General features: G+C 42.5%; 1 protein-coding gene across 2 annotated transcripts in view; it reads right to left on the bottom strand.

Moving 5' to 3' along the window:
• Positions 1–2,925: 2,925 nt before the first annotated feature.
• The window catches only part of LOC125630330 (uncharacterized), a 101,588-nt gene continuing 89,261 nt past the window's right edge, over positions 2,926–15,252 (bottom strand). For both annotated transcript variants that reach the window (XM_075124426.1, XM_048836093.2), the window contains one exon: positions 2,926–8,114. Coding sequence is in view for 1 of the 2 variants with exons in the window: in XM_048836093.2 (XP_048692050.1) it covers positions 8,105–8,114 (10 nt within the window). In the remaining variant the exon portion in view is untranslated. The remainder of the gene's footprint in view (positions 8,115–15,252) is intronic.

Genomic DNA, 15,252 nt, shown 5'->3' with positions numbered 1-15,252 from the left:
TATCACATCAATCTGGTAAAATATTCAAGTAAAAAAGGAGCCCAATCCTGCAGGTTTTACAGCTGGGATAATCTTACTGATGTTAATGGGATTACTCAGGAGTAAGGGCTGTAGGACTGGATTCCCCAATGTTCTCCAGTAGAAACCAACTCACAAGAATGAAGCAGAGTGGGTGAGTATTAATCTATATGTAAGCAGAGTCAGAACGAGCTCTACCCTGACAGCTGGTGGTGAGCTGTCGAAAAGGACTTCAGGGGCTGAGCTCGTTTGCATGGGCACACCCACCCTGCCTAGCATGATGGACTGCTTGCCCAAATGGTCACTTTGGCTGCTGTGGGATTCCCCAGTCTCTTTGTTATTGGAGCAGGAGTAATAAAGGGTTGTTATCCTGGTTATGTGAATCAAGGACAGTAGAACTGTACTTGGCATTTTAAGATGGAGGGACTCGCCCTCAACTAAGTAGCACTCGCTAGGCAAGGGACACTGGTTCCAAAACTCAGTGAATTGAGAAGTAGGTATGTGTATCTGGTAGTGTGGGCCTGTCTCCTTCTGAGGGCTTTAAAAGCTACTTTGACACCTGCTGTGTAATAATAGAGCCAATTTTGGCTCTATTTAGAGTTTTGTTACATGTTGCAGAGCTGAAGTCACTGATACCTGGGTCTAAGCATTAGACCTACTTTGGGCCAGTGGTACACCACCAATGAGGCTCCCCTACTATGAACTAAAAATCCCTAAAGAGCTGAAGTTACTGAGAGCTGTGTTAAGTGGGGGGGGGGGCTTGAAGACAAGTTGAGGAGCGGACAGCAGAATGGCTAGTGTGGAGAATGGAGCGGATGGCTGGTAGAGAGGAGTGGACAGCAGGATGGCTAGTGGAGAGAGTGGAGTGGATAGCAGGGTGGCTGATGGAGAGGAACGGCCAGCAGGACAGCTGGCAGAACGGTGCAGCTGGTGGTGAAGACTGCAGCAGAACCCCATGGAGAGGCATGGCACTCGGCTGTCGACCCAAGCAGCGGAGCATGTAAGATGTCCCCCATGCCTCCCTCCTCTTCCACCCAGGCAGGGAGGTAAACTCTTCAGATGAACATCTGGGGGGGGGGGCTGCACTGACCAAGGACAGAAACTGTTGGGGAGTGACTATTGGGTTGCTGGACTTAAGACCCTGAGGGGAAAAGGACACTTCCAAACTTACTTGGTGGTGGGTCTTTTGCTCATGGTTGGTGCTATGAATCCTGTTTGTGGTGTTTCCCTAACATAATGCCGCATTGTTTCCCTCCTTTATTAAAAGGCTTTTGCTACACTCAGACTCTGTGCTTTCGAGAGGAGAAGTATTGCCTCTTAGAGGCGCCCAGGGGGGTGATATGCAATTGTCCCAGGTCACTGGGTGGGGGCTCGAGCCGGTTTTGCATTTTGTTATTGAAACGGAATTGTTAGAGCTGAACCCGGCCCTTGTTGCTGCCAACTCTGATGGGCAGAAGGGTTACATATACCTTCAAACAAACCACAGTAACACACTAATACTTTTGATTGATCTAAATGTAAGTGGCCATTCTTGCTGGGCCCGATCCACCTCCCACTGAAGTCACAGAATCATAGAATATCAGGGTTGGAAGGGACCTCAGGAGGTCATCTAGTCCAACCCCCTGCTCAAAAGCAGGACCAATCCCCAATTAAATCATCCCAGCCAGGGCTTTGTCAAGCCTGACCTTAAAAACTTCTAAGGAAGGAGATTCCACCACCTCCCTAGGCAACGCATTCCAGTGTTTCACCACCCTCCTAGTGAAAAAGTTTTTCCTAATATCCAACCTAAACCTCCCCCACTGCAACTTGAGACCATTACTCCTTGTCCTGTCCTCTTCTATCACTGAGAATAGTCTAGAACCATCCTCTCTGGAACCACCTCTGAGGTAGCTGAAAGCAGCTATCAAATCCCCCCTCATTCTTCTCTTCTGCAGACTAAACAATCCCAGTTCCCTCAGCCTCTCCTCATAAGTCATGTGTTCCAGACCCCTAATCATTTTTGTTGCCCTTCGCTGGACTCTTTCCAATTTATCCACATCCTTCTTGTAGTGAGGGGCCCAAAACTGGACACAGTACTCCAGATGAGGCCTCACCAATGTTGAATAGAGGGGGACGATCACGTCCCTCGATCTGCTCGCTATGCCCCTACTTATACATCCCAAAATGTCATTGGCCTTCTTGGCAACAAGGGCACACTGCTGACTCATATCCAGCTTCTCGTCCACTGTCACCCCTAGGTCCTTTTCCGCAGAACTGCTGCCTAGCCATTCGGTCCCTAGTCTGTAGCTGTGCATTGGGTTCTTCCGTCCTAAGTGCAGGACCCTGCACTTATCCTTATTGAACCTCATCAGATTTCTTTTGGCCCAATCCTCCAATTTGTCTAGGTCCCTCTGTATCCTATCCCTGCCCTCCAGCGTATCTACCTCTCCTCCCAGTTTAGTATCATCCGCAAAAATCAATCCGCAAAAAGTCAATGGGAGTGCTTTCAGTGATTTTAGTGAGATCTGGATTGGAGCCTTGATTGCATACAGAACCATTTAATATAATTCATATGAACAAATCCAATCATATCACAGCTGTATACAGAACACAGATCACATCAATGCAATCACCAGGTGCCTTTTATAAACAAAACTTCCGAGAAATGATTTTCAATCCTATTAGACATAAAAAAGGCAGGGACAGTTGGCCCTGTGAATGAGACTGTTTTCTAAACAAACAATATTGGAAAAATGTTCAATTACATGAAATCAAGGAAACAAGAAAGGTAGCACAAAATTCAACATTATTTTTAGTAAATTAACTTTTTTTATTTAATCAATTTTTATATCAGAAAAAAGAAACACAATATAGATAGTAAAATTCTATGAAGTGCAAAGATAAAATAATGCAAAACAAAAGTGAACTCATAGATCCATTCTGTTGTGTTCATAATAAAATTATATAGAATAGTACATCAGATCAGAATCATAATAGGAAAGCCATTAGAAACAGCCCAACATTAAATATTCCATAGTGATTGGAAACAAATGGCTTCAAATATTGACTTTTTAGTGAAAAAATGGTCCATTCAGAGAGCCTTAATGTGATGACAAATTGAAATAACAAATTGAAATTTTTCAGAGTAGTAGCCGTGTTAGTCTGTATTCACAAAAAGAAAAGGAGTACTTGTGGCACCTTAGAGACTAACAAATTTATTTGAGCATAAGCTTTTGTGAGCTACAGCTACTTCATCGAATGCATTCGATGAAGTGAGCTGTAGCTCATGAAAGCTTATGCTCAAATAAATTGAAATTTGTGATGACAAATTCCACTGAAGTGCCCTCTGTTGTCTCAGAAATTAGTGGGTCCTGTTACAGACACACTAATGACTGGATGAACTTTGACATCCCCCACTGCAAAACAATTTACATTAATCTCTAGTTAAGATGACCTGTCTGAACACCACTGAAACTGATAACTGCTGGTGATATAAATCTGCCAGAACTGTTGAAGATATGTGTTGCCTTTATTTAGCCTGATTCCCTCTCCAACATGTAATGTAACTCTTCCATTAGAAGTTTGATGATCATTCTGAAATGCATAATTGTCTGAAGTTTTAAATGAAAATTACTGTCAAGATGGAGAGGTTCTAAACCACCAACAGTATTAGACTAGACTAAATAAGAGACATTCTGCTACTGAACTTAATGAAAAAGAAGGTGTAATACTTCAAAAAAATATAGCAATACTCACTTAGCTACATGATAATAATTTACTATGTCATATGTGGGGAAAACAATTTGACCTCTCAATATATAGATACAACCCTGGGGGTCTAGTTCTGCAAGGTATTGAGTGTCCTTAACTGTGGTTAGTTGAAGGTGATCCACATCTCACAGGTTCAGGACTCAAGATTAGCCTAAGCCACAAAGTTCAGATCCTAATTTCCACAAAGTTGATGTGTTCCAATCCATGCTTTGGGTATTATAAAGATAAGGGCCAGAAATACAATAACCACCCTCAGACTTTGGGGAAGTTAGGATCATTTGGGTCCACTGAGAATATAAACATGACAAAACATGAAACAGAGAATTGATCAACAAAGGTTAATATAGAAACAATGTTTTATTTTCTCGTTAATGACAAGTGACAGTTTTACTGTGTATGAGACTGAATGTTAAAATATAAAAAAGCATAACTTGCACAAAACCTTTTGCTCACCAAATCATCCGCACCACCCTGCTAGTGGGTTATGTTGAAAAGTTACATGACCAATTAACAAATATTACTTTGTTGGCTGTTGATTTCATATCTCACAAGTGTTCACAAGTTCTGTACTTCACCTACAAAACAAATCAGCTCTATATAAACCAAACATAAATAGATTTAATGAGTTTCCAAGAGCATTACCTAATTGTGAAAATGAGGACTTGAGGACATCAGGGTCTTATGTTGGAATAAGGGCAATGGAGCATCAGCATCTGGTTACTAAACTCCAAATTCAATTTGTTCCACCTTACAATTATATATAAATGAATTTGAATGAAGCAAAGCTTCTTTTGATAATATTGTTTACTGAGTCAATAATGATATTTTAATAGAGACACTTACAGACACTGAATTTCAAATCATTCATCGAGACTGGAAGGATGGATGTTGTATTAGCAGAATTATTTGGAATAGTAATCTACAGGATCTGATTTAGCATGTAAGCCATAAAATCTCAAAACCCATTTTTTCTGAGTAATAATAAGGACAGGTTTTTTTCTAACTTAATAATATTCACAGAGAAGGGACAAAATGTTTAACATACTGCATAATTCCAAGCATAACACTTTGTTATGGTGAAGTTATGGTTATAGGTATGTATCCGTGTTCTTAGTGTACAATATCCTTCAAGAACTGTGGAGTTATTTTAGTAGAAATGGTTTGACCCATAACAGTCAGGGGGAGCTCTTGAAGGGTCTGGTCTTGTCCAGGGAGTATGAAAGAGCCCTGTCCACATCAAGAGTGTGCAGTTTGGCTTTCCCTTTTGAGTGGGGCTTGGGAAAGAACACTGGGAGGCAACTCTACTGATTTAAATGAAAATCAGAAACAACCTAGGAAGGAACTTGGGGTGAGCCCTAAAAGTCACCTTATCTTTATGGAATACTGTGTAAGGTCGACCAGCCGTAAAGGCCTGAATTTCCCTTTACCCTCCAAGCTGATGGTGGAGGAAGAGGCAGAAGGCCTTTTGCACTGGAACTTTCTTCTTTGGTGGTTCCAACTATCTTCAGGAGGTTATAATAATAAGTAGCGGCCTCTAGCTTTGCGGTTTGGCTTGCTTCCTCCTCAGGGCTGGAGTGTATACACTCAACAAGTGGAGGATATTTCTTGAATCCTGTGACAAATGAAGGGCTTCATTGGTTTGTGCATTAAAGAGTTCACAACTTACAAGTGGCAGATTCGCAATGGTCATTTGGACCTCACTGAGTATTCTAGAAAATGGAAGCTATGAAGCCCTGCATATCACAGTGGAGAGATGTTCAGGCCACTAACTGTCCTTTAGACACTAGAGACTTCAGCTCCTCCCTATGTTCCTCTGGAAGCTCCTCTATGAATTGCAACACTTCGTTCCACTTCAGATAGGCACTATTTTGACAGAAGTGCCTGGTAATTCAAAATGCACATCTGAAGACTAATGGAGAAGTAGACCTTTCTGTTGAACAAGTCCAGTTTTTAGGGTCCTTATTCCTTGTTTGGAGGCTTTTGCTGTTTAGATCTTTCATGCACTACTACCATCACCAGTTACCTTGGGACAGGGTGGAAGTAGAAATATTGAAATACTTAAGAGGGAACTTGATAATGTCTGTCAGCTTTCTTGGACGTGGGTGCCATGGATGCTGGAGTCTGACACAGAGCCGAGCTAGTTCCAGCAACCCCGCATTGATAGGCATGGCAAGCCCACCAGGTGACTGGGGGTTGGGGGTGGGCATGAAAAATAATTTAGTAGCAGTAATTTAAGGGATTTTTATTGCACTACCTCCACTAGAATCTCCACTACCTCCACTAGAATCTCCATGCATCACAAGAGGTCTTGGAAGATCCTAAAATCATCCACCTGGCTAGTAAAAGAGATAACTGCTTCTTCAGGCAGGGAAGGAAGATATTGCTGTTGGAATCAACTGAACTTTTGCCCTGTCCTGGTGCTCTTCATTGCTCTGATGCTCCCACTGGAGCAGACCATGATATAGTACAGGAACTCCTCACTTAACGTTGTAGTTATGTTCCTGAAAAATGTGACTTTAAGCGAAATGATGTTAAGCGAATCCAATTTCCCCATAAGACTTAATGTAAATGAGGGGGTTAGGTTCCAGGGAAATTTTTTTCACCGAAGGACTATATATATATATATATATATACACACACACACACACACCGTATAAGTCTTAAACAAACAATTTAATACTGGTACACAGTGATGATGATTGTGAAGCTTGGTTGAGGTGGAGGAGTCAGACGGTGGGCTATTTCCCAGGGAATGCCTTACTGCTAAATTATGAACTAGCAATTGGCTGAGCCTTCAAGGGTTAACTCTAACAGTCTACAAGGCAGCAGGAAAGAAGGGAGGGCAGACAGAGACACACACCCTGTGTGTGTTTGAGAGATAGAGATGCACATTTCCCCTTTAAGTATGAAGAGTGGGGTCAGAAGTACACTGCCTTGTTAATTAGATCAGCAAGCTGAGACTGGACCGCAGCTGCAACTACTGCCTAAGGCAGCAGCTCCCTCCATCCATGTGTCCCCCTGCTCTATGGAAGATGGGGTAAGTGGGGTGCAGGAGCAGGGGGACACCCTGACATTAGCCCCCCTCTTCTTCCCTTCCCACCCACACAGCAAGTAGGAGTCTCGGGGAGCAGCTCCAAGGCAGAGGGCCGGAGCAGCAGATGGCAGTGGGGGGAGGGACAGCTGAACTGCTGGCAATTGATAGCCTGCTGAGCAGCTGCTGCACAGGGAACTTAGAGAAGTGGGAAGCTGATAGGGGGGCTGCCAGTCCACCCTGGTTCCAACCACCCACCAGCTAGCTGCAAAGGGCTGCTCTTCCTGCAAGCAGTGGACAAAGCGGGCGGCTGCAAAATGACGTTAGAAGGGAGCATTGCACAACTTTAAATGAGCATGTTCCCTAATTGATCAGCAACGTAACAATGAAACAACGTTAACCAGGATGACTTTAAGAGAGGACTTCCTGTACCAATAAACCCTCTTGAGTAGACTCATGATAACTTGTCGGGGAGGGAGCTCTAACTCTGGAGCAGAGGCAGTAAAGGAAGGATTTCTAGTGGGTTTCACACTCCAAGGAGTCCAATTTGTTCAAGACTGTATGTTGTAAGTGTAAGGGGATGGGGATCATGGCAGTGGAAACCAGAATGATTATTTCCCATTAGATCTCTGAGGTCTGGTTTGTAAGGGGGATTGCTGGATACCACAGTATGTTATACTTATAAGAAGCACACGGGATCTTTACAGGGGAGAAGGCAGCACACCGCATTTATTGAGAATACAACAGTTAGCATATGCTTTTCGATCTCTCTCTCTCTCTCTCTCTCTCTCACACACACACACAGTCCTGCCAGTTGATGTTTATAGTTACCAGTCCAGAGTCTAGATCAATCTAGTGGCAAGCCAGATTGGTTACAGAGGGGAGCAGGGCTCCGTCAGTTGCGATCCGATGCTCCTGGAGTGTGGCAAGATGAACCCAAAGTCCCATGGCCAAGCATCCTGTTCTTATAGTCTTTTTTCTCTGTTGAAGTCTATGGATTTTGCTGTGTCAGTTTGTGACCGGTTACTTCTCAACTGGTGTATCTTTTGATGTAAACATTCCAATACACCTCCAAGAGGGTCAACCTGTCCTGGTTCTGATTTAATCAACGGTCCTGTCTTTAGGGGTGTCAGCTTCACCTCAGGGTCGTCAATCTGCCCTTCCTTCATTATGGATGCACATTGATGATTCTCTGGTGTCATTAAGTCTCTTCACTCCTTCTTCCTTGACCATCTGGCTATAACAATGGCCTTCACACCTTACCTTTTCCTGATGCATACATTCCTCATTCACACAAACAGTCTTTTACAGAGACCTTTGGGAATACAGCAGTTTTTATGTTGAGCAAGAAAGGCATAGTAAATTAAGCCTTCCTCTAATCTCTTTGACACAGACACAATACAAGATCCTGTCTCTTACTTACTAAACCTTAAAACAAAGAAATGTATATTTAACTAGACTGCCTAATTTGTAATACAGGTAGGAAACCACAGTAGACATTATAACTTATCCTAAAACAAAACGGTGACCATAATCAGTCATAAGGCTTCTTCTGGTCTGTCCCTGCCTTAACATCAGTACAGACACTGGCAGTCTGTAAGGATGAAATCAAATCATACATTAATTCTCATAATACAATTATAAAATCCTGTAAGTAGACCAGTATGGCTCACATGAACAAGCACGAGGTGTATGGATGAAGGATAGCTCCCTGCTATGTTTGGAAGGGGAGGTGAAAAAATACTTATTTCATGGGGGAGATACTCTATCTGGTGTGCTAGGGAACTCTCAAATACCACTCAAAACCTAAACAGGAAAGCTCCTCAGTACCAGGGCAGTATTAGTGAGAAGTACCAAGTTAGTAGCACTTCAAGAAGAAAGGTTAGAACAGCAGATAAGGACAGCAAGGGTGACTGGTGCAGTCACTGAGCGGATCACTAGGAGTACCAAGAACATCTTTGATACTGAGAAAGCCAGCCCAAGAAACACCTACACTATGGAGGCTTATGCAGGCACTGAGGTTTTTGGTACCTAGAGCACAGGTACTGAGGAGTTAATACCAAGAGAAGTGTACAATTTCAGGCAATACCATCATGAGTACTTGGTGAGCAGCCTGTGCTGAGGCATGTACTGCCCTCCACCTGAACAGAGACATGATGGGTCTTTTGTCTTGTTTTACTAGGCACCAATGAAAGGCTGTGTTTGCTCTGGGAGCGATGTTCCTTCTTATCTCCTTCTGATGATGACTGAGCAGAGAAAATCTTGACTATTCTGCTGGAGTAAGTAGTCTAGAGGTTCGATCTCTTTGAAGAAAAATTAACCTAGGAGTTCAGCGCTGAGCTGCAGCTCACAGAAGCACTCATCAAAACTCATCAAAACTGACTTTTCAGGCTTGCTGGGATCTTTTGTCTTCAGCTCTGAAGAGCCCTCATTTGAGAGCTCCAGTTGAGAAAAGTTGAGGTGGGCCTTCCTCACTTTCTGTGCCCTTTTGTAGAAGGAGCAACAGATGGAGCATCTCTCCGGAATGGGTCTCCTGCTGAGGTGAAAGAGGCATCTAGAGTGCCCATCGTTAATCAGGATAGTAGCCTCACAAAAGTTTTAAATCTCAGGGATTTTATTTCAGCAAGAGTGGCTAGTGGCCTGGTACCATGGGTATCTGGTACCCCTAAACTTTTCTAATTTTCATTTATTCTATGTACATATTTATTTATTGCCAATGGGTGGAACCAAATAATTAGTAACTATACTGTGAGGATTTGGGGAATCTGTTTGATGTTATGAACTACGTGTATGTTTATGCCCTTATAGGCTGCCTGTACTGTAGTCTTGCATCACACTATTTGTGTTAAGGAGAGGGAGCGTGGCCCCTGGGGTCAGCCTCAGAATGGATGGCCATTAAGTACCATCAACAACTGAATAAGCCTTGCCCTAGCAGGGAAATAGGGTGGCTCCAGTCTGTCTAGATCAAACCAGTTATCTCCAACTTGTCTGCAGAGGAGCAGAGAAAGAAAAAACAAAAACAAAAACAAAAACAAAAAACAAGAGAAGGAACAATGAACCCAAGATGTTAGTGCTAGCTTTTAAGAACACAAAGTCTGGGAGGGTCAGAAACACAACCAGAGTTTAGGGCAGGAGTGAGAGCAGACTCCATGATCTGGACATGAACACAGAGTTGGAGGAGTAAGGTTCAAAAGAGACATGAGATCCTGAAAGGACACTGACCAAATCTTGAAGAATGCTCAAGAGTGATGAGGAGACTGAGGTAGGCCTGTCTTTTAACAGCTTTTAACTTTTAACAGCCCAGTCGGCAAGAACCGCCAGAGTCCCTTTTCAACCGGGTGTTCCGGTCAAAAACCGAATGCTTGGCAACCCTAGACCAGACCCAAGGGAGCAGAAAAGCTCACTGATCTAGTGCTTGGATCCAAACACAGCAGCCTGGTGAGTCTTCAACACGGGGGAGCTACGCCCCCCTTAGGTCTCATTCCTGACTCCAACAGACACGGATGGCCAAAATAATCCAATCTTGCATGCATGGGGCTTGTGCGCACCAGAAGTGGAATCCATGTGGATAATCTTTCAAAGAAGAACTAGCAGACATTCTGGGTGGGATTTTCAAAATAATTTTAATGGGAATTGGGCACCCAAATCTCTTAGGCAGAGTTGATAATAGCCTCAAAGAAACTGAAAGGGAACAAATTACAACTGATAAAAGGAACTATTCTTTTACCCACAGCATATTTCACCTGTGGAACTCATTGCCACATTATAACATTGAAACCAAGAGCTTAGTAGGTTTTAAAGAAGGATTATATATTTATATGATAATGAGAACACCTGCATTTACTTTAGAAAGGCTAAAAAATTGTAAGAATTATAAGCCCTTGTCCTTCAGGACATAAATTGGCCACTAACTGATGGGGATTAGAAGGAAACTTCCCCAATGGGTAGTTATTCCATCACTGTCCACTACTGGTGGTCTATAGTTCATTTTGGGAACCTCTGCTCTAACAGGTTTGGCCCTAACCAGGTTTGACCTTTCTTCTTCTGTGATACCTTGGTCACTGATATCAGCTGAGGTGCCCAAGCCAACAGCTCCTTATTTAGATAGGAAGAGGGTGGGGACAGAGGATTTCTGATGAGTGGCCCTCTACTTTGGAACTCGTTTCTCCCACCCAGAGCTATAGTCTGTTCATTCTGCAAGGCCTGCTGGGTTTATTCTCCCACACTGCGACAGCAGAATCCAGATTTGTAGTGCTAGGGGAAATGAAGCTCATATCAGGTTGCACATGTCAGTGAGGTGAAAGAAAATGGACACATCTAATCTGCGCTTCTTCCTTTCATCATTCTAGTTATTCTCCTTACCACGCCTTGTGACGTTATTGAAATGAACTGTGACTGTATACATCATTGTTGCAACCAGGGTCCTATGGTTGCACCAGGTCTTGCACAGAGGAGGTCAACTGGGGTGTCTATGGAAAGGTTGTAGTTTGCTGATTATGATTATGCTGTCTGTATGTGTGTATCATTTTTGTATTTGAAGTTATGAATATTGGCTATGTACTTGTATCTCAATGTGTTTGATTCTAAGTAGCCTCAGTGAAGCATTTGGTCAGCTTCTTGAAAAAGGACTATTCTCAGTAAGTGCCCAGTTAAGAAACACTTAACTGACAATGGACTTTGTGAGACGCCAATCCACATCTTAGCTTTCCTGGGAACATTCAGACTAACATGTAAACAATGGCGTCAGCCTGCAAAAAGCTGAATCATTCATGGACATGTGACTTGCCCAGGTGGCTACAAACTCCATCTTTTTGCTGTGATTTTGCACAGGAGACCAAAGGGGTTTTCGCCCACAAGAGAAAGAATATAAAAGGCCCTGGAAACCGCTCCATTTTGTCTTCAGCTGGCTCAAGAGATGGCCTCTCCACCCCAAAGAGATGCTTGAAAGAAACTAGAACAAAGGACAGTAACTACAGGGGTGGAAGTGATTGCTGGACCCAGGCCATAAACTACAACGTTGGTCTGAAAAGTATTGGGCCCAGACTAGGAAGGAGTTTAGTCTGTGAAAGAAGCTTACTGGAACATCTCTGAGGATGAGATTTTATCTGTAATCAGTTTCTTAATGTATTAGGCTTAGACTTGGGTGTTTTGTTTTATTTTGCTTGGTAACTTTATTCTGTCTGTTATTACTTGGAACCACTTAAATCCTACTTTTTATACTTAATAAAATCACTTTTGCTTATTAATTGACCCAGAGTAAGTAATTAATACCTGGGAGAGCAAACAGCTGGGCATATCTCTCTATCAGTGTTATAGAGGGTGGACAATTTATGAGTTTACCCTGTATAAGCTTTATACAGAGTAAAACAGATTTATTTGGGGTTTGAATCCCACTGGGAGTTGGGTGTCTGGGTACTAGAGACAGGAGCACTTCTTAAGCTGTTTTCAGTTAAGGCTGCAGCTTTGGGGCGTGTGGGTCAAACCCTGGGTCTGTGTTGGAGCAGACTGCCATGTCTGGCTCAACAAGGCAGTGTTCTGGAGGCCCAAACTGGCAGAGAAACCAGGCTCAGAGGTAGTCTCAGCACATCAGGTGACAGTCCCAAGGGGGTTTCTGTGATCGAACCCATCACATACCTATCCTGAGATGAATGAGCCCGATATAGAAACATAGACTGATGGAAAAATGTAGCCTTATTTTTTGGCCAAACCACTTCTTCTTTTAATGATCTGATGGTGTCAATATGGACTTGGTGAGCAGGCTGTTGAAATCCCTATTTGGAGTATGGAAGCAACTGGAGAAGCCATGTGTACTGCAACAAATCTAAATTCTCATCATTTACGCTTATGCCTAATCTGCCCAGCAGATGTGATGGGATGATTCTGTCATAGATGTTTACTGTTTGAGCCCTGACTCATAGTAAGGTGTCAATTACATTGGAGTTAATAAGAAAATATTTAATTTACTAACTGCAAGATCCTATTAAATGGAATATCAGCAATTCAAGCAATAGGATTAGTTAAAACATCAACAACAATAATTGCCTGTAATTTTTTTAAGGAGAAGACAAGTCTACAAATATAAAATCTGGCTCAGCCTTATTTTTCCATGCAAGTCAGATTATTTAAATTCATGAATAATGGATACATCTTTTTTATGATGTCTCATTGCTTTTCATAGTAGAAGAAGACTAGCATTATGCAAATGTAATGTCTTGAAAATGGTCTCTTGTCAAATAGGCATCATTTTCTATTTCTCTGTTGTTAATGTAATTGACAAAACACTCGATACTACTGATTATGCCTTTTCTTGTAAACTACTTATTTTATAGGCATAAACAGCTGTGTTTATGCCTCTATGAATTTCTGATTTCATTATGAAGTTGTCACCATGCTGTGAAAGAGCAATAGGCAGAGTCCTAGATACTCCACTTACCAGCTGGCAAAAGCAGTTCTTTAGTAATAAAGGTATAATTCAATCAACATTTCTAATAGCACTGGAAGATTTCTTTTTTTTCTTTAAATAGTTGATCCCTCATGAAATGTGCTTGGATTTAACAAGTTGATCTGAATGCATGTACTCTTGATTTACATGAATAGTACCTGTCCTTAAACCTTCAAGCAGATGCCATGGGTTAACCGCTTGAGACCTATCCTGTGAGGACCTGACCAAACTCAACTCCCTTTGAAGACTTCTGTGGTACCACTGCAGCTGCCATAAAGTTATACCAGGGGACATTTCATCCACCGGTGGCCTCAAGATCACGGGAGTGGAAAGTTGGTTTACAGCTACTGCTGCACAAAGGGTGTGGCCCACAGGATCTGATTTTCATTCTCTTACAAGTTTTATGCCAATATTACTTGACTTACTTCAGTGGGGTTACACTGTACAAATCTGGTGTAACAGAGTGAAGAATCTAGCCACTTTTGTCCAGGAATTTGTGCTATATATTTGTTATTCATCACTAGAAATATACCAAACCTCCTATACAGGGAACAGATAAATCTCACAATATTATTGCCGTTTTTCACCCTGAGCAGCTAGTTAAATTTTGGGGCCCTGGGGTTGTTCTAGTTGGAAGCAGAAATTGACAGAGTCTGTCTTTGATGCCATCTTGTTTATTTACAAGTAATGTACAAAGTCCTGCTCCTTAAACACACGAGGAACCATGTGAAACAATGGAACCAAAAGAAATAATTTCTTAGCTTACCAGCCCCAAGCCTCTTTAGCTAACAGAACCAAAAGCTCTCTCTCTTGCCTCTCCCAAGCAGGAACACACTATGCTCACAGGCTACTGCTTGGCTTTCTTGCTTTTTGCCTCTGTCCCTCTCTCTGTTCTTGTCTGTCCCCAATTTCTGTGTGTTCTCTTTTACCCTCACCACACAAACACCTGGCCACAATACCCAGTGGAATTCCCAACCCATATGGTGCTAGTTTTTGGACAGACTCTATTAGGCCTTGTTTTAGGTGTAGCCCCTTGTGTGTGTCTTACACTTACCTCAAGTGAAGAACAAGTTAAGGTTGCCAACCCTCCAGGACTGGCCTGGAGTCTCCAGGAATTAAAGATTAATTTTTAATTAAAGATTATGTTATGTGATAAAATCTCCAGGAAAACATCCAACCAAAATTGGCAACCATATCAGCTTGAACGAGATTTTAACTCAGCCTGTAACAAGGTTTAGCTCAGCTCCCAACAACTCCCCCCACCCTCCACATTTGTTTTGCCCATCATCTCTATGAGGCCTAAAATAGTGACACTCCTATAACCCATCCCAAACAGAAAGAAAAGAAATAACTGAACAAATTACAAATGATACAAGCTTAACTATTTACATATATACAGTATCAGAGGGGTAGCCGTGTTAGTCTGGATCTGTAAAAGCGGCAAAGAGTCCTGTGGCACCTTACAGACTAACAGACGTATTGGAGATAGTCTATAAGGTGCCACAGGACTCTTTGCAGCTTTTACATACATACAGTGTCTTTCTGTCGGGATAGTTTCACACCACCAGCATAAAATAATTTTATTCCCACCCAAATCTCTTTGGGGCTTTTCTCTCTCTGACGGACTTTTTTTGAACTACCAAGGAAGGGTCCCCTTTCAATCAACTCCTAAGAATGCCTGTTGCTTCTGTGGAATTTGCTGGCTAATGCAGAAACTGCCCATTCTGTTTGAGTAGGACACTCATTACAGTCACAACTTTTCCAGCCTCAACTTCTACAGCTACATTCTTAGAGTCAGGGGACAGCCAAGATGAAATTCTGTCCTCCTGATAGCATCTCAAATGGTTCTTATGGATAACTTTGGGTTTAGTCCTCAAACCCAAGTGTATCCTGTACACCATTTCATTGATTTGGGTCAGTACTCTAGGCTCCCTCCCTTAACCAGTTTAGGGCTCCTACCTTTCTTTCCCCTAGGATTGTGGAACCAGAGCAGGCCCCCGTCTTTTAAAAA

Source organism: Caretta caretta, chromosome 1 (assembly GCF_965140235.1).
Source record: "Caretta caretta isolate rCarCar2 chromosome 1, rCarCar1.hap1, whole genome shotgun sequence".
NCBI lineage: Eukaryota > Metazoa > Chordata > Testudines > Cheloniidae > Caretta > Caretta caretta.
Note: the sequence above shows the minus strand (reverse complement) of the source record. Positions and strands in the feature narration are given on the sequence as shown.